Here is a 25,945-nt window from a genome sequence, read left to right as displayed (position 1 = left end):
TGTTAATTGTTATTAAATTGGTGTCTGAATATGACATTGAATAGACAACACTGGTAATGGAACATAAGTAAGAAAATCAAAGAACACAGCCGTGTACCAAACGTTAAGACAATATAAAGCCATTATGTGAAATCGTTCAGAAACAACCACTGAAATTAACTTACCTTACATGCAGCCCCTCCGTTGATAATGGACTTAACAAAGATGCCCAGGTCTGCATGGTTCTCCTTGGACCTATTGCCTTTGACACTGACCCCTAAGCCTGCAGAGCCAGAGTCGCTCAGGGGAATCTCAAACGTCAAGAATTCCCTGGTACCATCTGGTGTGAGAACAAGATCTTCATCTTCTGTTTTCTGAGAGAGATAAAGCACCAACACCCGTCACACTGTGCTCCCTATAATGTGTACTGTACAGCTTCCCGTACCAATATCTTATTATTCCCTGGGGGATGCATAAGGGAGATATATAGAAGCAGTCCATTCTATATGCACATTCGGGGGATGTAGGGCATGAGGATCTACTTTCATACTATTTACACTCATTTTAACAGTGCACAGACTGAGATATCCATGATTAAAACTACTAGATTAAACCTCTAAATCAAAGATTGTGTTCTTTTCAACTTGTACTTATAAGGGGATTCATTTAAAAGCAATACTCTGTATAGACATTAATCTCTGGCAAAACTCTTAACACACTCCTTTCATCCCACTTTCAAGAAAAAATAAATAAATAAATAAATAAATAAATATATCTGCAACATCTAAAAAGCTGACACTGACTTTGTGTGAACACGCTAGCCTTTCATAATGCTTTGATGGACACAGCAGTCCTGTTTTAATATGGGAATCCGTTCCGGAATATCAACCCCTCGCCTCCTTATAGACTCGTATCATTCTTGCTTGTGCATGACTGAGACAGGCCTGCTGTGAGAGGTGGGAGATAACTCTGAACTCTGAAGAAGCTGGTTATGGTCATATACATTAGAAATTGAATACCAGTTACAGAAAACTATCCAACAGTGGTTTAAGTCCAAATAAAAGTGAATGTATAGGACTACAAAACTTCAAGGTTGTGGAATTGCTGTAGATACTGTAGAGTCACAGAGCAGGGTGTCAAGTCACAATCAGTACTGGCAAGCCAAAGAAATCAACTGACTGAGCTACAGGTACCTGGTATAATTTCCAGTTATTCTTTCACAGAATCTATTGCAATAAATACAAACATCCTTAACATTTACACTTGTATAGCAGAGCCACCGATGGCCATTCCTGCAGGTTTATTTCACACCCTCTGGAAAGGACATTTTTCAAGTTAATCCCTAGGTTGTAAAAAAGTCATCAAAGGCTCCTGATTCTTGCAGGTGTTTCCACCATTACTCTCTTCCTTATATAGTTGTTTAAAAAGCCACATTTTTATTAATGTTCTTTGTTAAAGAGAAAAAATAAAAAATCTCCCTCATCTGAGATTCTGGTTATTCGAGGGGACCTCCTTTATCAAAATGGGGCTAAAGTAGTTTACAAGCATTTTGTATTCATGCCTCTGTACTTTTCCAGGGCAGATGAACCACAAATAAAATCCCCTCAGATTTCTTTCTTCTATACATCATGTCTGAAACAATTAGCAACATTTTTAAGTATTTCACACAAGCCTGCATTTGTGACATAAAGGTCATTGGAAATGAATTTAGAAGCTTAAAAGAAGTCACTCAAGGATGTAATTGCTAAAAAGCCTATGAATGATAAATACTGTTTTTTTGGGGTTTATTTTCCCAAACGACTTATGATAAATTCTGAATATAAAATATGGGTACTTCTGATCTATTCAAACTCTCATTATGAGATCCAATTAAAACGATTTCTGTTGGGGCTAGGTGGCGCTGTGCTAACGAACCAGCCTTTTCACAGTTTGAGAACTGTGAAGGACTAAATGCAAGGTCTCTTCATCAGATCATGATTAACGTGTTTGGTGGAAAAGAGTAAATAGCTACAACCAGTCCTAGTGACCCTCCTTGAGTCTCAATAAATCTGAGTACACAGGCAGGCGCCAAGATTATTGAAGATGGAATTACTTTGAGACAAACATCCATGATAAACAAAGGATTTGCTACAGATGTTTAGGGTGAAGAGTTTAATAAATTAGCTATAAAATGTGGGAGTACATGGCTGGCCGTTGAGTTTATTACTGCATTAGCATTGCAGTACTGCTGCATTAGCAGCATTGAATAGTCAGGAGAAACTTATTTTGTGTGTTGTAGAAACAAAGAAAACCCCATTTCCTTTCTTGTACACTGTCCCTGGACGTAATTCTAAATTGCCACAGAGATGCACATACAATGACAGTATTGGTATTGGTATTGGTGTATACTGATACAAGGGGAACTCCAGCTGTACGAATTTCCATAGACTTCAAACCATATATAATGTCTATATGTTGAGAGGGCAACGTCACAGAGGAACTTTCACAGGTCCTTTGGCTTGGGACCCTTAACTGTTGTGTGGCTAATTATCAAGCAGGTATAGTCTCTTGCACTAATGCATAATCGTACATGTAACTGTGAAATACACTCCCATTGACCAAGTAGACTTTAATTGCACAATCCAACATAAACATCGTAACAGTTCATATGTCTCTATCCTTGATGGCCTGAACTGTAGACATATACAGTAGACATGAAGTTTCTGTTAGTAATGTGTCATGCATGCACCATGCGTATTTGCTTTCTTACAGCATTCTCACACATATACCACACAACAGAACAACATTATTACCTCAATCAGCCAATGTGTCTCCCCAGCAGCAGACATCGGTTCCCTCACTGCACGCCTCTATAGGGATATATTCAAACCAAGAGGTATATCTTAGTTAAGACGTGACTCGTAATTTAACATCAGGCTTTTTTGTTTTGTTTTTACGGTGTATAAACACAACACAAGCAACACAGATATACAATAATAAGTAGGACACGGATGGAACAAATATCTGGTGTGTATGGAGAACTCTTGAATTGACACTTCCCTGTATGCAACTGTCTGAATGCTTAAAAGAGGAAGTAGCTTCGTATTTCACATGTTTTGCTTTATTTTTGCCTTGGCTTTTATGAGGTTCTAGGTTCTTCACTGAACAAACTTTTCCATGCTATTCAAATCATATGACAGTGTGACCTTTCAACTCTGCTAGCCTCCATATCCACTATGTGGCTGTTCAGGCCTGGCATTTTGGATTATCCAAGCAAACTCAAAGCAAGGCAAAGGCAGACATAGAGAGAAATGACTACTCAATATTAGAGCAACACAACCCACAGCCACTCAAAACAATTGTAACCACCATTAAACAGGAAGGGAAAGGGAAAAATAAAACCAATCATTACATTTTTCAGGAAGTTAGCATGAAATCATTACTGAAACAGTCTTAAAATAATAGTGTAGTGCTATCAGTCTCAGAACTCTGCATTGCTGGTGCCTCAATGCCTGAAAGCTTGTCTAAAATCCCCTCACTGCTGTCCCTAGTCATAATTGATACTGTCTTGCTGATTTCTAGATACAGATATCTGCTCCTTCTAAAATGACAGTAAAAGGATTGCAAACTTTCAAATAAAACCCTGCTGTCTGCCAATATTTCATCTTAAACGAATGACACAATTTGGAGCCTCCACGTCTGACAGATAAAAGCAAATGTATAATCTTTATGGCAATATAATGACCTGGATATCATTCTGAAAAAAGGTGTAAAGTATAATTTGATTTTGCAGGACTGGTTATGTTTGATCAGATAACTCATTTTTAATTTGCCAAGCATACATCTGAAGTCTCCAAGAAAAAAAAAAAAAATTAAATCACTCTTCCGAGAAAAAACTGTCGCAAGAATAACAAATTTACTTTATTTTAAGGCCCAGTCATACTTATTTATTTCCAGATACAAAAAAAAGGCTAAATTAATAAAAACAAAGAACAAGTAAAACTTAAAAATAATTTCCTTACATGTAATCGAATTGAAAAAGCCAGTTTCAAATCTTGCTTTGAAAAAGATCAATCAGCATGTGATGTAGTATTAAAAAAATCAACCTAAAAGCTGTCATAATAATACTTTGTCAGGCTATAAAAATTACATTTCACATAAAAGGTTACTGCTGCACTGGATTGCAGAGCTTGGAATTTCAAAAGGCGGACAAAAAAGACTTCCCATGAAAGAAGTGCAGAGTAACTAGCATGTGCTTCTCATTTAGGGTTAAACCAAAGCTCAGTTTAGAAGTAGGAGTTCCTAATTGGTTCCAAATGTTCTAGAATCAGCATGGCCCGAGAAAATACTGTCCTGTCTAAAATCACAGGACTTAAAAGGTTTACAGAACATATCAGATCTAAGGAATGAAGCTGTGGTTACCACACTAGACTCAGGGGAAGGAGGTAACCCCTACATGAAAATGAATTTCCTCTGAGTAGAAAGAAAACATGCCTTTCTAAAAAACACACCTCACATATATTGTATTAAGGGGTAAAGATTAAATAGTGTCCATTAAAGAGAGGCATCTGTAATGGGTGTGTATGAAGTCAGTATGCTACATTGAACTGCAACTGTTTAAAAAGCAGTTATTGATAGAGCTTGGGGGGTTTTCGTGTTCGAATATCTTTTCAAAATTCAAACACATCACTTTGAATCAGCTGGGGAAAAAAAAAAATGTATTGATGTCATATTACAGTAAAGATCTCAGGAGTAAAATAAACCTTTCACCTCATGGAATTACCTCATATACAAAAGGAGAAAAATAGTATTATGCAATTTACAAGTAGTGTTATTTCAGATTTCATTTATGCATTAGTTTGTTCCCAGAATTCATTATCCATTTTATTGTTAGAAGCCAACGGGAGATTCTTCCTGTTTTTAGTGCATGCCAGCAGATGTTAATATTTTAATAGTGAAACTATGGTGGTATTTAGACCTGCCACTATTAAATAGACAAATGATAAAGGTGGTTATAGTAGTAACTAAAGATGCCATCTGCATACGTGAGTCAGGACTAGTGTTCTAACTCTTTAACCCAACCACTGCCACGCTTTGTATCTTTCAAGGTGATACAGCATGCATCACGTGATAATGGCACAACACAAGAGCAACGGATTACAATACATGGACAGTTAAGCGTTGCCAGGATGAGAAACGGCATCAAAGGATGCAATGAGATTGTAGCAGACTTGAGATCATGAATTACAACCGTGTGGCAATGCATGCTGTAAAAAGCTTCTGCGTGCAGTAAATTGTCTCAATGGTGGGATGCAAGGGAAACAGGCTCTTACATACCACTTCTCTGGGACTCTGCATCTGACTTGATTGAGTATTCTAGAACAGGTGAAAATAACAAACAATAAAAAAAAATAAAAAAAAACGCAAATCCACGTTACAATCCAAAAAAAAAAAAAATGACACAGGCTATTTTAAATGGAACACATGTATCCATGGTTAATCTGGAATAGGTTCAGCACAAGTTTGTTCCCTTTCAGAGAGCAAGATTCTAGTGCTAACTTTGATCACATATAACCTTGGGTGTAACTAAAAAGCATGTCAAAATGGCACTTCTTATGCATCGTGTCTGCTTTAACCTTGATGCTGAGCACAGTAAGTGTTATTTTAAGCAGTATGGCCTGTAAGCCATACATTTATTTCAGTGGGACCAAAGCACAATCCCTGTATTCATGCTTGTGAATTTCGATTTCCTTTCAAGCATGCTAAGCTCCATGGCAACCGGCGACTAACAGACTAACAGACGACCAACAGCCCTAATGTTTGATGTTTTTTTTTGGTTTTTTTGACATGTGCTGCACTCAAGCAACAGTGTGATCTTCAGCACAGTTTCAACTGTATGATTCTACTCTACTACTTGCATTACTGGTACCGTTATTATTTATCTAGCAGTTGTAATTAAATGTTTAAGAATTCATATTTGTCTTCGAGGTCCTGTTGGGGTTCACTGTACAATTGGAGATTTCAGAAGTGCAGATATATTTATGATGCAATACAATGGTTCTCAAAAACAATGTGCTGTTTGCTGCATACATTTCAATGACCCTATAAATCCTATGGTATTACAATACTATGTATGTATATGTATTTTTGTGCTGAGCACTATACCATTACAGTAGTACTCATTTGTAGTTGGTGTCACATGACCTAGTACACACTTTTCACACTCTGATGGAGTCTGATGGCAGGTTTAGTGTCACAGAGTTGCATCCCTTGAGGTCTATTCCAACTCTGCTACAACTCCCTCCCTTTGTCACCTGCTTTATCACTGCACTCAAGTTCAAAAATAGATTGAGAAGGTGACAGCCACCATCTAATTGATTCCTACAGCAATTCAGACATTTCTTAACACTCGTTCAAGCAGCAATTTAGACATTTCTTAACACTTGCTTCAAGTTATCATGCTGTGGGTGTCTCTTGCTCTCCACTAATTTGAACTAATTTACTTTTCCAGTGTCCGTTTTAACTCTGCTCAGTAGAGGTCAATCCTGATGCTCTTGTCAAGAGGCGATGTGACCTGTTCAGTATTTCCGTACGCAATTATTAACAAATCACCAGATATAAAAAATACAGTGGCAAGGGGCCTACGATTGAGCATGTTTATTAATTTTAGGACAGTGACAGTAAAACCTGATGCTGTTTAGGGAGAGCTGATCAAGGTTACACAGTAATGAAACACTGAACATTTTATTAGACATCAGTGGTCAGCAAAAAAAAAAAAAAAAAAAGCTCAGCTGTAACAGTGTAACTTATCTATCTGGATATCTATTATGGTAGGAGTCGCATACGGACATTTGAATATTACTCATTTCACTCAATCACTAAGAAATACAATTAAATACAAAACACCCATACTGATTGGACCAGTATGGATCGAATAAAGTAATACCTGTTCTGATATTTTTTTTCCAGCCATCCAGCTTTTAAATCAAATTCGTCCGATTTCTGACAGCAGCAAATCCTTTTAAATGTACAGTGTAATTATTGTTTTGATGTAAAGCTCTGGCGTTGCAAATAAAGGCAGATAATGCACTAATAGCAATGACAAGTCATCGAACTAAAGCTCTGTGTGTGTGACAGCCAGGCAATAATGCTCTGGTGTGAATGCACTACAGCACGATGCTTGCAACTGTTTATTTGCAATAACCATCACTGTCAGTAGTAAAGCGTCCCTATAATCAGATTTTCATGAACAGTGATTTTTATGAAAGCTCACTCATAATTATTGAGACGCCTGAATTCTGAAGATTGTGCTGAAAGACATGTATGTAAATGTAACAAAGTCATGCAGCTTTGATTTCTACAGGTCTCAACCAGATTTGTTTTATTTTTTATGAAATCAAGTTATTTGACAAATATGCTCGACATACAAATCCAAGCAGTGGACAAGCCGATCTCCCAAAACTAATACGTCAGGTACACAATCTCCCAAACCTTGGAACCACAGTCTACGAACAGTGAGCCGAATCGCTTGAATTTATAGTTACTATGATCTACAGGGTGCCAGAACAAGTAAATGCTCTGAGCACTAACATAACAAATGGATTCAACACTGCCTCGCATTCTTACTTTCCAACAATGCTGTGAATTACTTGGTGTGTTGACATTTTAAATGACTTGTAATGTCTCATTATTTATAAACTTTTTTTTGCCACCTTAATATTTCGGCTTCAATAGATTTGCTCTGCACCGATTTAAATTCCATGCCAGTGATCTTCTGGCAGCTGCTGTCTTTGCCTGCTGGTGACCAGGGCAAAATAGCAGAATGAACTTTGAAAACAGCCTGTGCTGTAAATAATGACTATTTGCTACCTAACTGATTTAATTAGGGCAGTCTCCCAGCAAACTGTTATCACGTATTGATGGACATACAGTTATGGCCAACAGTTTTGCATTACCCTATAGAATGAACTAATTGTGCTTCATAAAGTTGAATGAAAACTGCTGAATGATGTTATGTTAACATACTGAACTACATACCGCATTGTAGTTTTCCATATCCATATACTTAACTAAAAACTGAAACGTGTGACATTTCAAAATCTAACATTAAATACTGTAATACTATTATGGCTTCCTGTAGACTTTTGCAATATAATATGTTGTAGTTTCTTTGATTACATGATCTTAATTAAAAAGATCTAAATTATGTTCATATATTTATTTATTTATGTGTTTTTAAATGTATGTCTCGATCCTACAATTCTAGGTGATGCTAAACCTTTGGCCACAGCTGTACAGTATAAATGGATTGGAAATAATGTATCTATTATTTGTAAACAAGAAACCCCTTTTAAAAAGGGAGAGACACTGTCACATAAGGTGAACTCACCATCTCCCGGGGCAGGAAGGTTTCCTCTTGCCGAAGGACCGACAGGCTGACCGTGCCGCCCATCGTCGTGCCCCTCAGTAAGGCCACCACTTCCTCCTGCGTCTTCCCATTGAGGTCAACACCATTCACCTGGATTCAAGGAAGAGACAATGCATCGGTCTGGGATACAAGCAAGTACACGCAGGCAAAAGAAGACCACCTACGTATACGCAGCAACCACTTCAAGGCCAGCTGATTGTTTTTACCATCAAAACAGTACAGGAAGATACTAATATTATACAATTGTACTGTTGATGGTCTAAATAGATCTTACTCTGTTTTGAAAGGCCCAGGGTCCACAATCTCCAGCCCTCAAAATATGTCTGTTTAATTGTACATGTGTTTTGCAAGTTACCATAAATATCATGCAAAATATCACCACCCGTACACTGTTTTGGGGCTGTCCAGCTGATCTGCAGCTCAGGTTTGACAATACCTATTTAAGCTATAGACTCCAGTAATAGCTTCAGGATCACACATACTGCGTTATATTTATATGCTTCAAACCACGTTTCACATACGTATAGAATTTTTCGGAAAGAATACTACTATTATTATTATTATTATTTATTTCTTAGCAGACGCCCTTATCCAGGGCGACTTACAATCGTAAGCAAATACATACTAATGCATAACGTACAGTGTTTATATTGTATATTATGATGACATATTGCATACTATGATGTTATGTTATACTGTACAAGGGACACGACTGAATGCTGCAAAGTCATGCATGTTATACTACAGGAATAAAAATACATATTTATATTTTAATATTTTTAAGGAGTGTTCTTTAAAAAACAGCTTAAATGGGGGGGGGCTAATTGTTTTGTGTATTGTATTGTTTTCTTTAATTAAATAAATAAATAATTGATCACAAAAAAAAACAGCTTAAATAATGAGCACTAAAAGACGGGCATTCCAGGTGGCATGTTTTTTAATGTCTTAGTATTGTTACATTGTTACTTAATTTGTATTTATTGTGTGGCACAAAATATAAACTTCCTCAATTCTCTATTGTAATTTCTTATCTGATACTGAGGAAAAAACTAATTGCCTAGGAAAATTAAGCCACTAGTATAGGACAATGCACTAAGGAAGGATATCCTGGTTACTATGAGTAGAGTAAGGAAATCCCTGCTGCAATTTTATGGTAAAGAATTGTGTTGCTTATAGTCATGTGCAGCCCCGTCCCTGGTTATTGCAGTGCTAAAGGCATGTTTGTGGAAAAGGAAACCGAGTATGAGCAGATTGAATGGCCATTGAATTGTGTCCATCCTCACCTGCAATAGCCTGTCTCCTGCCTTCAGTCTGCCATCTTGAATTGCAGCTCCTCGCGGAAGGATGTTTTTCACATATATTGGGGCTGAACCACCAATTGGAACATCTCTTGATGTGATACTAAAACCTAGACCTTCTGGACCTGAAACCAGAAAAGAAAAACAAAATAAATTTTTCCTTTTTCTTACAATTTTACAATTGTCACAAGATACAGGACACAAGTTACAGGACGGTGCATTTAAAATACCCATTAAGGACGTTGGTCAGCATCATTAAATAAAGCAAACATTTAGGTGTGTATCATATCAAATTTTTTATAGGCATTGTTCATTACAAGAAACAGATAGTGCTTCCTTGACTGATAGTTGTAGGCATTATTCTTTGCATTTAATGATCCATTTTGATACAGTCCCTAGCTACATCCCAGTTTATTTAAGCTGAAATGCAAGTCCCGTAGCTGGTTCATATGTCCCCAGGGACATGATGCTCTCCTATAATGTATGACAGAGACAGTAGATGATTTAATCCACAACAGTACAGAACTAATTGGAGTTTATTGCAAAACTGGAGTAAAACAGAATAACCAAATTTAGAGACACAATTTCAGAGAGGCGAACATTAGCCACGTAAAGCAAGGGGACCAAGGTTCAGACAACAACCTTTCTGAGACAAATATAAACCAACCAAAAAAAACAGAGAAACACTCACTAATGGCTTAATATTTCTGATATGATTACCAAACATGTAATCCCGTTCAAGCATTGTGATTTTAGGACATGGCAAAAGATATAATAAGTAGGAAGAGAGGCCATACTTCTCCATTAGAAAATGTATGTACCGTATAAAGTATGTAATTTGTATGGTCTTTGTGAATACAACTAGGAATTTGTCCCCATTACATACTAAAAGGATCACAGCTGTTTATAATCCTCCCAGAGATGGATGGAAATGATTATCTCAAGACAATCTTTTTTTTAAATAAAATGTGTACACTGTATGCAGTGAATTTTTAATGTCCCTGCATTGTAAGAAAAACAGCTCTTCTGTATAGTCTCTAATTAATGAATGCCATATAGTTATTAGGTTCGCGAGACAGCTCTCATTACAGCTGTGCCAGTCACTGAAATCATACGCAGCCTTTATAAATGACCATAGAGGCTCATCTTAATTAATGAGGGCCTACATGTATTGCATTCACAACACACTTTATGGAAAATGCGTGTTATGGGGAACTTTTCTAAGCTTGTTACACCCACTGGAAAAAATCAGACCTAATGAGGAGCCAGGTTTCATTGACACCAAGACACAAGAATTGCAAAGGCAATCAGTGCTATTATGTTATATGCATGTGTGGTCTCACTAAATAATTTGATGTATAATACAACAACAAAACTGTTTTTTTTTTTCTTATGGATTACATACTGAATTCATTTGTAATGTACCGTATATAAAGTAAGAAGGTTTCTGAACAGAATATTACAATATACAGTATGACGTTTCTCAGCATTGAACACCAGAGGTTCATAATGTTACAACTGCTATACTATAACCCATTTCTACCACTTTTTGGATGCCCTCCGCCATGGTATTGTTTTTTATTATATATTGTTTGGCCGGGCGAGCGAGATGCCCTCCGCCACGGTATTGTTTTTTATTATATATTGTTTGGCTGGGCGAGCGAGAAGCCCTCCGCCACGGTATTGTTTTTTATTATATATTGTTTGGCCGGGCGAGCGAGATGCCCTCCGCCACGGTATTGTTTTTTATTATGTATTGTTTGGCCGGGCGAGCGAGATGCCCTCCGCCATGGTATTGTTTTTTATTATATATTGTTTGGCCGGGCGAGTGAGATGCCCTCCGCCACGGTATTGTTTTTTATTATATATTGTTTGGCTGGGCGAGCGAGAAGCCCTCCGCCACGGTATTGTTTTTTATTATGTATTGTTTGGCCGGGCGAGCGAGATGCCCTCCGCCATAGTATTGTTTTTTATTATATATTGTTTGGCCAGACGAGCGAGAAGCCCTCCGCCATGGTATTGTTTGCTATTATGTATTGTTTGTAAATACCTTGTGAGAATGTGTGACTGTCAGCTACTGTTTATTTAATTAGCCGACAGTCAAGCAGACTTGATAAACTCGAACAGACTGTGGCCAAGGGGTAATAAGATAATTAATAGCTGGTTAACCCCTCGGCCATAATATAAAAGACCTGCAGTTTGGCTGCAAGGAGGACAGTGTCAGAGGCGGAATGACACAAGAGTAAAATGAACTACCATGGTAACGAAACAATTGCAACTACTATATACACATACTTGTTTACACCTGTAACATTATCTATTTGTTTTGGCCCTTCTGGCTTCTGTTTTTGTGTTTTGTAAAACTGTTTGTTTTTGTTTGTTTAAATAAAAAGCTGAGCGTTATAGCATCTCAGTTTGTCCCACCATTCCTTGTTTTGGTTTGTGTTTCTGGTCTGATGTCACCCCTGCAAAGCCATCCTATTCACAGCAGGTAACAGATCATTTTTTATTTTATTTTTTTAATTTAGTGGTCACCAATTATTTTTATTGTTTTCTCCCCAATTTAGTAATGTCCAATTATTTTTAGGCTCAGCCCACCGCTACTACCCCTGTGCTGACTCGGGAGGGGCGAAGACGAACACACGCTGTCCTCCGAAGCGTGTGCTGTCAGCCGCCCGCTTCTTTACACACTGCAGACTCACCATGCAGCCACCCAGAGCTACAGCGCTGGAGGACAACGCAGCCTTAGGCAGCTTACAGGAAAGCCTGCAGGCGCCTGGCAAGACCACAGGGGTTGCTGGTGCGCGGTGAGCCGAGGACACCCTGGCCCTCCCTCGGTCGGCAAAGGAATAGCCTGGACGCAAACTGGCGACATAAAGACTATAGGGCCTTTACTGGATGCACCACTCTGGAGACCCCTGGTAACAGATCATTTTGACTTCATGTACCACAAAAAATATTTTGCCCAAAATCGCGGACTCGCATTTTGTATTGCTCCTTGACAATGTTTTCTAGCACAGAGGTTTGGAATCTTTATTTGAATCAGCTAATGACAAGAATCTAACTCTATTGCATTACAAGCATTGTTCTCTAATGGTACAGGATTAAGTCATTAGAAGAATGTAGCTAATGGCCTAGCATTAACTAATTACACAGAGTAACTGTCTGGGTATTTTGGTTAACGCAGCTATAGGATAAAAGCAATTATAACCAGAAAGAGCAATAACATACTGGAAGAAGAAACATTTAAATGACACAGCATTCTTTTGATTCCACACAGAATGGGTTCCTGATGAAGAGTTATTTGATTAAGGGTCTCATGTTAATCTTCTAACAGGCACAATATAGGTCCCTTCAGGTCTCCTACGACACTTTTGAAAAAATCCTTTCAAGGATTGATTGCTTTAAAACGAATAACCTAATTCACTACAAAATAATATACTCCGGGGAAATTATTAAATTATTGCAGTAAATTATTATACATATACACTATTGCAATGAAATGGTGATTCGTATTTGCATGACCACATTTGGGGAATGCCAGAGTGCAGAAGTGTACAGTATTTTACTTCTAGGACAGAATCTCAGATCTACAAGAAAGGATACAATAGCATGACTTCTGTTCTAACAGGGGCACCACAGGAAATGACACAATCCTTCAGCTACCAGTGAATTCCGCCTCCTTATATTCTGATTAATTGTCAAAAGATAGTCTTCCATTATCTCTAATCCAAGTCTCCTGAACATACTCTGTTCTGTTGAGAGCAATGTCACATTATAAATCCCTCCACTCACCCTTTTGAGAGCAGACCTCCTAGTACAATTACAGCACTGCACTAGGATGATGTCAGTCTCTGTGACGGACAGCACGTATCCTCCTGTACAAACTGTTACTGTTACATGGGTAGCTCGGGGACCTGCTTGTATTACGACTCTATCTTCCTTTACTGCTCAAATTAGTGTTCATCAGTTTATTAGAAATGGATGTTACTTCGAATCAAAAGATTTCTTTTTTTACACAACTTAGGTGGTAATATGTTACTTTCTTGTTGTAAAGTTAAGCTTTTAACCACAACTGCTGTCTATTTCTTTATTTATAGAAAGTAAAACTAAACATGGAAGGCTGTTGCCATGGTAACTTTGAACAGCAAGTCACTATTGTCTCAGAAGAGTGTTTTCCAGCTTCGTGTTACCATGATGTAGGGCACCACGGTAGGGTTCTACGACAGAATTAGAAGTGCAGCTGGCAGGGTAAATGTGCAAGCCATGGCGGGCTTGAAGCTTTGTTTCCGTTGAAAAATGGCAACATATTGAGCTTTTACAGTTCTGTGAAGATTTATCACAATCAAAATATATGCAGCTTAGTACCAGCAAAGATTGTGATTTCACTTCTCTCAAAGATGTTATATGTTTTTCTTGTTGACATTTACATTTTTCATTTCTAAAAACAAAACAAAAAAAAAACAACACTACTTCTTAACCAAAACAGTAAATACACACTAAGACATAGCAAAGCCTGAAACAGGTGAATTCAAAGACTTTGGCTGAAATCCTTTTTTTTTTTTTGCTGATCATATTAAAAGGAGACTCAAGTCTGAATTTTAGGATACAAGCTTCTTAGTAATGGATTATATGTTAGCCTTTGCACATTCTATGCACTGCCCACGTATGTGGCAGCAACAGAAAGAGAGAGATGATTTTACACCACGTTTGTATCAGAGTATTCCTGACATGCCGACAGACTCAGCTCGACAGAGACCACATGCTGTGCTACATCTGTGCTCCTCAGGCAAACTAAACGAAAGGTGGGAGGTATATTGTTTCAGGGAGCTTTTTCAATTTTCTAATTGATAGTAACAAGGCCATACAGTGTTTTTTCTTTTTACATCTTGCCAAATGTATACAAAGAGAAGCAGTTAACCCTTGTTTACACGTGACACTCCATCTTTTTTTTTCCTTCTGCAGTCTCCCATTAAAGATGAATATATTCACGATTAAGACAGAATGCTCATGACAGGCCAAAAAGTCTGCACACATCTGAGTGGAGAACACAGTATGGATGCATAGCTTTTCAACACAAACACATGCTACTTGATCATGATGGTAATACAAAACAGCTGTTTTGGCATTAACTGTCAAGGCACTTATCAGAAAACACAGATATATGGAGAAGAATGTGATTATGTAGCAAGTGTTTTCATTAAAAACACTAGTTTATCATTTGTAAGTAGGCTTTTGAGGCTCTTGTCATGTAAAACCTGCCAAAAGGACTTGGAAGTACATCAAATTCAGCATGAATAGAATTCCAACAAGGACAATTTGACAGTTTAATCCCCGTCTGCAGCCTATTACTTCTTATATGCCGTTATGAAATATGTGTCTGGGAAAGCCACAGGCATTCCCATTGCCCCATCACCTGGACTAACGCTGGCAGTAGCAGAGATAGAAGATTCCAGAAGCAAAACTATTAAAATAATAAGCTACACTGCAAGCTTCAGTGCACAAGTTACATATTTTATATGCAGTATGAATGAGTTTCAAATTACTTCATTAGAACTCCTGCTGACAAGCTCCATTTCAAACTGCTGTCCTGTTTTTTGTTACCTTTCTTCAGCTGGATGTTGAGCCTCCTTCCTATCTTTTTGGTGTTGAACCCTGGGGTTGGAGTGGAGCTTTGCACTCTCTGTGGAGATGGACCCAGGCCTGGACCTGAGGGGGGTTTCCCTGTGAAGTTCACATTGTGAGGTAGCTGCGAGTAGGAATCTGTCTGCTCCATCTGGTTCCCTGGCCGGGGCATCCTCTGAGGCGTGCGGTCCAGGCCCACGTTTAGACTTCCCCCCAAGCTGTCCTGGGAGTCAGGACTGAAGCGACCAGGGTAAGAGGTCGGGTTCCTTTCGCTTTGAGATAACTGTTCGTACTGTTCCTTTTTCACCGAGGGGACCACATGGAACCAAATGACGGGCAAACGCATGGCTTGCCGGAACATATGTTGTGCTCTGGAAGTGAGAAGGAATAGAAATTAACAAATTAAGAGTGTCAGACAGGAAAATATTAGGAATATAACTGCTATTGCTAATTGAGCACTAAAAATCACCTTGTTGCTTAAAATGCATAAATACGCATAAATATTGACAAACCAATACTCTTTTTTTTAGTTTCAGTTATTGGAGGATTTCAAAGCAAACATGTGCACTCATGTTTGACAGAACAAAAGAAAAGTATTTAGATAAGCTGTCAGCACCTTTACTTAATAAAACGTTTTATTTCTTTACAAAAGATCCATTAACGCTTGCCTTAAAACGTGTAGATTTAATCAGGGTTAATCAGACAAGGCTGGGTTTGAAAAAAAAATATTCTTACAATTCTCTAGTTTCTACACAAAATAAAGGTTGTACTTTGCAAATTTTAAAATGTTACACTAACTTTATATTCAGATGTAAATGTATGTTTTTCTTACTAAACTACACCCTGCTTGGGTGCCCAATGTGTGCTGTATCTGTGATGATGAGGCTGATGAAAACACACCCAGGACTGATTTGCTGAAATGTACTGAAATTGCCATTAATTTGAAATGCTTTGAAAAACATTTACTTGGATCTTGCAGTCAGCAAGACATGTGCATGAAGTACATTATAAGTACACTTTCTTTGTCAACATTGCAAGTATTCCTTAGGTTTTACAAATCGGCATGTGAGTTTGAACTTGTCTTTATGGGTATTAGCAAAAGCAAATAAACAGTAGTGTCTGAGGTAATGAGAAGTGTGCAGTGTTAGCCCAGTAATCACATTATTCTCAGATTTGACTGAATAATTAATTTGAATATCAATGCATTATTAAATTTACTTTGATTAAATGCCTAAAATCATTAGCCCATGCAAATCATAAATCAAACAAGTATATTGGTGACATCCCTTCCCTTATCTGTTTAAGTACACAAACAGAGCCAGCAGCGTAACAAAAGAAAGTAGATTTTGATACTCTTAATAACATCTGGTAAAGACTGCCACAAATGGATAAGCGGTTCACTAGATACTGTTTATGTGACTCATGTAAATACATGGGACTCCACTATATCCACATGGCTAAATCCAGCACGGGACAATAAGAATAGATTGCAAAAATCATCACCGGATATTAGAATGTGACATGAACCACAAGCTTTTTATAATTTTTTACAAAATCTAATCTGATGTGCAACCAACAGCTTTATCATCTGCATAATTATTCCTCTTGCATACAGATTGCCTGAAGTGAAAACTGATTGATGTGTTTGAGAACAGCCGGAAAAACTGTTCTGCTCTCTCCATTAAGTTGTTTGTAAAGCACAATACTTACAATATGGTACCAAGATGCAAATAAGGGTCTAGAAATGTAGGCTATTAAGTAGGGAGAATAACACAGTCCCAACATAATGTGTGCTACATTATTACTAAATTAATTTGACCAAAGAACCGTTTGCAAACTACTGTTTGGCGCTGTGAACATGTTTCAATGTGATTGTCCTTTACACAGGAAACCAACCATTATGATGACATACAACTCATATTGTATCTAACAATCTCCGCCACAAAGCTCCTTTAAAAAGTACCGGTATGTCTGGAGTGCCATATTTGCCATTCTGTCATTTCCTAGGAATGACAACACAATACATTTTTTCTACCAGCTTGGCACCTCGTTGCAACAGCTGAGCTTGTGGTTCATCCATCGAACATATTTATTGGTTGCCAAGAATCTAAGCCATTTCCTTGAGTCATACACCAGGGAGGAAGTCCTGAATGAAGTGGATATCACTGTGCAAGCGACTCACTCACAACCTAGACAAGAGGAAATCTATCTCGCATCAGAGATTTCTATTTATTTATGTATTTATTTATCTTGGAAAGCCTTCACTGCTTGACTGGCTTTCAGTAAATGAGGGGAGACATGAAGTTGCCACAGTTTTATATCTCTTTATCCAACATCACAGTTTGATAGAAGCCACAGATCATTATAAAAGGAGAAAGTGAGGAGTCGACTGTTAGGTTTCTAAGCATCATGCTTCAGAGCCACCACTATTAGAGAGGTTTGTGTTTATCTATATAACTACTAGTTTAAAATGTTCATTACAAAAAGCTTTTTTGCTTCAAGATGCAAACTTCCTGGTGTACAGAACCTGTATTACCTGGGCACTTTTAAAAACGTGCTGCTGACATGGTGTATATGTAGCCTATCCTCTTCAGAAATGCCTGTGGTAAGGAAGGAAGTGTGGTATTCTGGTACAGTAAAGGACCACTGATTGATTTTGGCCTACTTGTGCTGCAAATTTAAACAAGACCCAAAAAGGGAACATCACAGTATGGTTTATCTGTCTAGGGCAATGCAGAGCTTTTAAACATTTTAATCATTCTTCTGTTTCATAAACCAAATGGCAGTTTCTATGGTTAGCATTATTATTAGTTTATTTAACAGACGCCTTTATCCAAGGCGACTCACAGAGAGTGGGGTGTGTGAACTATGCATCAGCTGCAGAGTCACTTACAACTACGTCTCACCCGAAAGACGGAGCACAAGGAGGTTAAGTGACTTGCTCAGAGTCACACAATGAGTCAGTGGCTGAGGTGGTATTTGAACCGGGGACCTCCTGGTTACAAGCCCTTTTCTTTAACCACTGGACCACACAGCCTCCTATATTGGAGCCTCCTCCATTAAGTGCAACCATGGGTTTATTGCATTTATATTGCAAGGTTAAACATTAATGACTGATTTCACATATTCCAATTACCACTTTCTTGGACTACCAAATGTGAAATTAGATAAGGTAGTTCACGATTAGTGCTAATCAAGGTCTTTGAAACCAGCCATATTAGTTAGTACAAAAGCAGAAGTGTTAAATAAGGAGCAGAGTATAAGTTCGGGGAGCTGAAGGGAATGATCGACAATGAAAGCCGCGGGAGACTGTGAAGCTGTAGCCTTTGATTGTTTGCCTGGTTCCCATGGTTCCCCAAGCACTGGTGCCAGCCAAGCCAAGGATTGCAGACTGGCTGTTTAAAGAGATGAGACAAAGGTGAAAGAAAAGCCATAGAAGATTTGATTCGTAGAGGCTTACTGTTCAAATCGGATGTTGCGCAGGTCTCCGTTATTAATCCGTACGACACAATCATTCTCATGAAACAGATTCTCCTGCTCAGCTTTGCCTCCTTTCTCCAGCCGCTTCACTAATAACCCCAGGGTCCTGAAACATTGAAACCAGACATCATTGCTGCAGCAAAGCCTGTCATGTTAATAACACTGTAATACTAATTGAAGCTTGCTTCTAGTAATTAGCCAAAAATTTCTAGTCAGCTGTTTCAAGTCAAATTACACTGCATTCTTTAAATATCTTGTGCATCCTTTGTTATTTTGCTGCCAAATTCTGAAAAAAAAGAAAACATACACATTTTATACCAGTCTGCACTTACGGAAGCGTCCTAGTGCCAATGAAAAAAAAAAAAATGAAAAAAAAAAAAATGAAAAGAAAAATCTCCTAGCTAAGGAGAAAAAAAGTCCTACATAGGAGGGATGGGGTAAAAGCCGGAACGAGCCGGAACGAGCCGGAACGGTACTTTAACGAATTCAGTTGCTTTAAAAAACAGCATAGAAAGTTACACACACGTGAGGAGAATATTTTAACAATCAGAACCGATTAGTAACATTCGTAAACATGTATCAGGACAATAAGTATTTACATAATACATACATGCCTACATACACAACAGCATACATACTGTATATCATATACAAACAAAATAAATACACTGTTTTATTACCCGGAATGGGCAGTTAAAGGCCGGTTCGGTGGGTTTTCTCAATAGTGTTATGAGGTCCTCACTTAGTTGTATTGTGTGTATCATTTTCATAATCTGTGCAGCTTCAGAACCCGGTGTTCCGGGCGGTTTTGTCTATACAGCTGTTTATGCACGGAATGGGAAAATAAAGGTCGGTTCGGTGGGTTTTCTCAATAGTGTTATGAGGTCCTCACTTAGTTGTATTGTGTGTATAATTTTCGTCGTCTTTGAAGCTTCGGGACCCAGTGTTCCGGGAGGTTTTTGGTGATAAAAAGAGGGTTCTGGCCCGGAACGGGTTAATGACAGCACGTTACTGATCGGTTCTGATTGTTAAAATATTCTCCTCACGTGTGTGTAACTTTCTATGCTGTTTTTTAAAGCAACTGAATTCGTTAAAGTACCGTTCCGGCTCGTTCCGGCTCGTTCCGGCTCGTTCCGGCTTTTACCCCATCCCTCCTACGTAGGACTTTTTTTCTCCTAGCTAGGAGATTTTTTTTCATTTTTTTTTTTTCATTGGCACTAGGACGCTTCCGTATGTACTGACCAAACAAATTTAAATTGTATTAATTAATTTATTTAAATAATCAGATTTACCCATTGAGACCGGTGTCTCATTTACAAGGGGGTCCTGGAAAACAATAAAAGAACAATTGCAAAATACAAACACACCAATAAAACCATGTGTGGTTCAAACTTAAATCAGCAGCACATAGAGATCTAAGAATAGAATACATAAGACCGCTGTTTGTTAAGGTGGACTGAAGGAGAAGCATTGGCAGGAGGTTGTAAGCAATTCCCAAATACGATCTTTAAAACCAGAGAAGGAAAGATGATCAAATTCATTCTTTGTACTATGATGGAAACAGCTTCATGTCTTTAGGAGTTGATATGGAAAAGATATTGGTGTAAACTACAACCAATACTAGTCCTTTCTACCAGAGCAATCAAATACGGAGGTACCAAACCATTTAAAAGCTTAAACACAAAACAGTACCAATGAAAAAGCATATTACTGAATTCAGCGGACCAGTTTAAAAAAATAAATAAATAAAATGAAGAAAACCCAAAGCTGTCTTTCAAAGCTTGAGGAGGCAGCAGTGTTAAAAATAAAACACAAGCTCCTGTGTTTGCCATCTCAGCACCCATTAGAATAATCAAAACCTTTCCACTCAAACATACAGAAAGGAATGAATACATTAGCATCTCCTTGAGGTTAATGTATGCATAGGCTGGGTTTCACATTGTGGGAGAAATGAAGGAAAATAGATAAGTCACTCAAGTCAAATTCTGATTTCTTGCTTTCAGGTATCTCGCATAATCTGTTCTCTCATCAAGTTGACACAGAACTTAAGACAGCAAATCATATTGAATCCCAGAGTTGTACCTGACAGCACTGTCTTCATCCTCTACAGTGCTGAAAACGGAAGTCTAAATCCAATGAGTATGATTTGTTCTCCAAGAAAGTCTTTATCAATATGTATATATCTAAATAAATAAATAAATAAACAGTAAACTCAAAATAAGAAACGTCGCCCCCCAAAAAAGAGAAAATAACCTTTCATTGAAAGACATTCCACTAAAGGACTAGCAGGTCAGCCTTTTTGAAATTCTGAATCCATAAGCTATTTAGTAAATGTATCGGCTCAACTGAATGCGCTTGCAGCAGTTCATCAGTTTAATTGTCTATCTAACGTAAACAAGCTCACTGACACCACTGAAACGTTTCACCTCTAAGTATAAATAAATGAAACGTGATAAAGTTGAAATGAAGTGGGATAAAAGCTTTTCATAAGTCCCTGAAAGTGCGAACACCACGTAATGAAGCAGACTAGATCATAGTTTATCTTCATAAGCAGTGACAGAGTATCAACAGAGCCTGGGCAATAAGAACACTAATGATATCTCCAGTAATTCAGGATTGAATCGCCATTGGGTAGTGTGGGTAGTATTGACTGGGTTGAGGTTCAGCTATTGATACTCCCCAGGCACCTCAACAGTTCACAAAGTTTCTGCTTGTCACATACTAGTCTACACTCACTTTGAAAGAGTGGAAAAGAACAGGGAAGTTGTATCTACCATGGCAATGGCAGACTTGAGGCTTTTGTAATAAAATGGCTATACAGTCCCTTAACAGCCATTGGTGGCATATTTTTAAGCTACCAATACTAAAATAAAAGTTAGTATTACATGTTTGCCTCCCAATTTTAAAACAAGATCTCTACCTAATATTAATAATACAGTAATAAACAAGTATCCAGGTAAAAGGGCCTACCTGTGCCTACTCAATACGTTAATATGCAATAATATATGAACTGCTGAGAATTACAAGGAAATAATTCCATCAATGGGTTCTATGACATTATAAACCAGAAGAGCGAATTTATAAAATGTCACAGAACCCAAGGGATTACTTTATTTTATTTCTGCTGCCCAGGCTTTATTTTTCTTCCTAACATAGATTAACATGGGTAAGATGAGGGCGTAACACAGTTGTTGTGGTTAAAGAAAAAATAGCATTAAATTAAGTTAATGAAAAGTTGTTTTGAGTTTATAAACTACATGTTTATTTTGTTTCCTTTTTTTTAATAACACACCTATTATAATTCACTGTGGTTATGACTTTGATAGCAGATACGTCCAGTGAGAGAAAAATCTCTCATTACGCTCTCTTCAGCCATGCAGTTAAAATAGTGCAGCCACTCATATCTTTTAACAATGCAACAGTTTGACCTTGAGCCCCTGCAGATGTTAGTCCTACAGTATCTACACAAAACAACCAATGGAATCAATACCATGGACAACCTGCAATTGTTATTAAACTAGTCTAGTCATTGCAAAAAAAAGAAAAAAAAAACTTTATAGAAACATCTTTCTGAAATATCTTTAAAACCCTGGGCTGTCGAAGTTAAACTAAGTAGAATTAAGCTCCATCGCACTATCAATCTGTTTCCTTTCAGCACGCTAATGCCAGCTCAGTCAATAGACACCAAGCTTGCTTTCAGCCACTGCATTTCAAGCTCTGCTGCCTTGTCCTCTTCCACAGATTAGAATGCATGGGTTTTCATCTCCCCAGTATGTGTTAGAGAAGAGAATTTACATGCCAGTGTCTTTCGTTTAATCCTGTTCTGCAGGACAAAAGTTCAAATCACCCATTTCCCATTTCAGAAACACAGGGCAGATTTACATGGTCAAGAATGGCCTGACTAACTGACCACAGGAATTGAACAGACATGATAACAGTATCAAAGCTCTATCCAACTGTATGTGTGCTTGGAATTTCCTGTTAAATTAATGTTAAATGGAAATACATTCTCTACTAAATAACAATTTGGTGAGAAATGGTACAGTAGCTCAACATGATGGAGGGTTTATAAAGTAAATATAGCAAAGATCACTTGATTTTTATAATAAAGACGAAAAGTTTAAGAGAAATAACACGGCTCGGAATTGGCACTTTTTCAATTCGATTAGGGATTGACGACATACAAGTCTCCAACTACCACTCCATGCAGAAATTAGAAAAGGCCGTTTAGAAAAACAAACAAGCAAGCAAACAAAATGCCAGCAGTAAACAACTTGAACCTGATCTCCTTCAGATAAGGCTGTCTGAAAAAATGCTGTAAGTGTGGGGCACCACTGACAAATAGACGATTACACAAAGGCTGTTTCTGCAGACTTGAACTGGTGACCAATGAAGTGGAAACTGATTTCTTCTTATAACTGCTCTGCTTTTCTTCGTTCCCAGTCATGTGACAACTTAACTTTGAGGACAATCTCCTTTCTCCATTTGGATCTCCTTCAGAAATGCTTTCCAGTTGACGGCTGTTCAGTGAAAATTGAAATATGTTTTTTGTCTCAATCTCCAAAAAATTGCTAGACATTTTCCCTCAGGCACCAAGGGTTGTACAGACAAGATGTATAAAACTAAGCTAAGTGATAATTATTTTTGCATGAATGGATCTTGTTATATTCATGGCAAATTAACAATGCAGACATTTAAGGCTCAGTTGATATACTAAAAACTTACAGTTTAATGATGCATACAAGAGTACATTTTTGAAGTTAGGTCCTGAATAAAAAAGCACACACTTATTTTAGGTTATGGAACTGAAATGTAACAATATCCACTACAAATAAAAGCAATTGTTTCAATAACCTGTCAGTGGAGCACAGTATATAGGCATATTTTAGCCTGAAGATTTCATTTGTTTTTTTTTAAAGATCTGTTTCTCCTAACATTTGTGTTTGTGATCATATTGTACAGGCTTTGCTGCTTCCATCTGCACCAGAATCCTGCTGCAAACCAGCTTTTAGTTAAGTTAGTTTAGCTGGTTTTAATATTTTAAATGTGAACTGCTGTATTAAATGTGACATGTATTCTTCGAGTTGGCCGTATTTTGTCTCCTGCCTATTAGCAGACAGCACTCATGGTCTGGTTTGCATTTAACAAAGGAAGTGCTCCAGTAGTGTTTCACCTTTTCTGGACATTTTAAGTGCCACAAGTGTAATATGGTATTTATTACTGGTAATACATCAGGTCTGAGTGAACTTATATTTAGAGATCCAACTGCTTAACTGAGCAGTTTTTGTTCTTTTTATTTCAAGATAAAGGGAAAAAGTCAAGTAGACAAATATCTTGGCTACCACAATCACTTACTGAGTTTTACCGCAGAATTTGTCAGAAGCTGTGGATGATTTAAATATGGTTTGTACACCCAAGATACTGTACGACAGAATCTACTGCTCAATACCTCTAATATTTATATTGCAGTTCCCATTTTTCATTGCCCTGCAGTAGTACTGCGCTGCAAATCGTCTGAAGTATTGCAGCATATTTTTAAAAGGAAATGCTGATCCAAACAGTTCATGTGGCTTAATTACAAAGGATGCAGAAGCTATCTGAAAAGCCTGCTTGCTAAAAAAAAGAAATAAATAAAAAAGAAAACCTTTACAAAACATTACCTTCCACCCCGAGCACTGAAAGGCACTACATGGATTCCCAAAGGCCCGCCATCATTGGAGACTTCTACCAGCTTTACCATGTCACTGTGAGACAATGATTAATGAGGGAAAATGAGCATGAGCCAAATACAAAACAGGGGGAAAAGACGACAAACAAACACACACAAACAAAAATAACAGTTCACAATAACATGTAATGAAAGTTGTGCTGAACATACCTTAAGATTAACCTGAGAGCGTGAAGGGAAGTGAACCATCAAATATTAATTTAAAACTAAAAATACAAATATAAAATCACACAATGACTATGAACATGTTCAATGGCAATGGAGTCTCTACAATACTGGGGTAATTTCACACTGATGAATGATGAACATTTTGATTTATAGATATTCATCAGCCTTCAAAAAGACAGTTCTGCTTGGTCCATGAGTTATTTGTAATACATACTGTTTTTTTTTTAGTTTTATAGTGTGGTAATGTGATTCCTGCACAGCACATACATGTTACTTCCACTATGTTCACTACAATCTAAATCTGAAATATACGCAATTATTGAAATAACAGGTGACATAACATTAATGACTATAAATGCTATATTGTAAATTGTTAAATTCTTTTTTTATTTCCTTTGTATTTAGCAATATAACTTTTAATTGTCTCCATGATGATAATTAAAGCCAACATGTACCAGCATTGAATTAATAAGTAATTAATGCGTGATGGTTTTAACATAGGATACCAAATGCAGAACTGAAAATAAGATTGTTCTTTGCCGCACTGTAAAAAAAACCCTTGTTTGTTTCCTTGGAAACGTTTCTCATACAGAAAATTACATAACAAACAGACCCATCAGAAGTCATTTCCCGGTTTGGACTGACACAGAATCTGCAAACTGGTGATACCGTGGTGGGGGAGAGTGCAGACTTACTCTAAAGATAATGCTGGCGTGTGCTCCTGGCACGAGTCTGCACGGCCCACTGGTTCAATCCGACCATTCTCCTCCTCTGTCCCCCCATCCTCCTCCTGGAAAACACAAGTATAAAAACATCACTATAGCGTGTTCTTAACAGGGGCTTCTGGCAGGAAGCAATGCAATTTGATAACTATCTACTTTTCTTTTTTCATGCAGGAAAGAGAGCGTAGTGGCCACACTGTATATATTGCGTTTCGTGCAGTTTGGCAGTCAGGTTACAATAACAACAAAGTGCAGACTAAAGATGTCTGAAATTGATTGTTAAAACTAATTTATCTGCCTGGGTCAAAGACAGTCCAGGTAATGTTGTAAAGTAGGCACACATTGTGCTGAATGTGTTTGCCTTACTTCATTTATTTCATTTAATTCTTTCTGGCTTTCATGCTTCATGTCTGATCGAAGATAATTCTTCAATTTTATTTTGCTTTCAAAGTCTATTGTCGGATCTGTGTTGTATCAGGAGCCTCAAAAGAGATGTCTTACATCCTGACCAAATGCTATTATCTACTGTATGTAATAT

General features: G+C 37.6%; 1 protein-coding gene across 7 annotated transcripts in view; it reads right to left on the bottom strand.

Moving 5' to 3' along the window:
- Nucleotides 1–25,945, bottom strand: part of LOC117394603 (partitioning defective 3 homolog) — a 372,730-nt gene that overhangs the window by 157,151 nt on the left and 189,634 nt on the right. For 4 of the 7 annotated variants that reach the window (XM_059019442.1, XM_059019440.1, XM_059019453.1 and 1 more), the window contains 9 exons: nt 25,381–25,475; nt 24,450–24,533; nt 18,770–18,895; nt 15,289–15,680; nt 9,670–9,809; nt 8,348–8,476; nt 5,296–5,334; nt 2,772–2,828; nt 165–353 (listed from right to left, as the gene is read on the bottom strand). In XM_059019442.1, coding sequence (XP_058875425.1) covers nt 165–353; nt 2,772–2,828; nt 5,296–5,334; nt 8,348–8,476; nt 9,670–9,809; nt 15,289–15,680; nt 18,770–18,895; nt 24,450–24,533; nt 25,381–25,475 — 1,251 coding nt within the window. The remainder of the gene's footprint in view (nt 1–164; nt 354–2,771; nt 2,829–5,295; nt 5,335–8,347; nt 8,477–9,669; nt 9,810–15,288; nt 15,681–18,769; nt 18,896–24,449; nt 24,534–25,380; nt 25,476–25,945) is intronic. The other 3 variants (XM_059019444.1, XM_059019469.1, XM_059019441.1) reach the window with 2 other exon arrangements.

This window comes from Acipenser ruthenus, chromosome 3 (assembly GCF_902713425.1).
Source record: "Acipenser ruthenus chromosome 3, fAciRut3.2 maternal haplotype, whole genome shotgun sequence".
In the NCBI taxonomy this organism is placed as follows: domain Eukaryota; kingdom Metazoa; phylum Chordata; class Actinopteri; order Acipenseriformes; family Acipenseridae; genus Acipenser; species Acipenser ruthenus.
The sequence above is the reverse complement of the archived record's forward strand: the minus strand, read 5'-3'. Positions and strand labels throughout refer to the sequence as shown.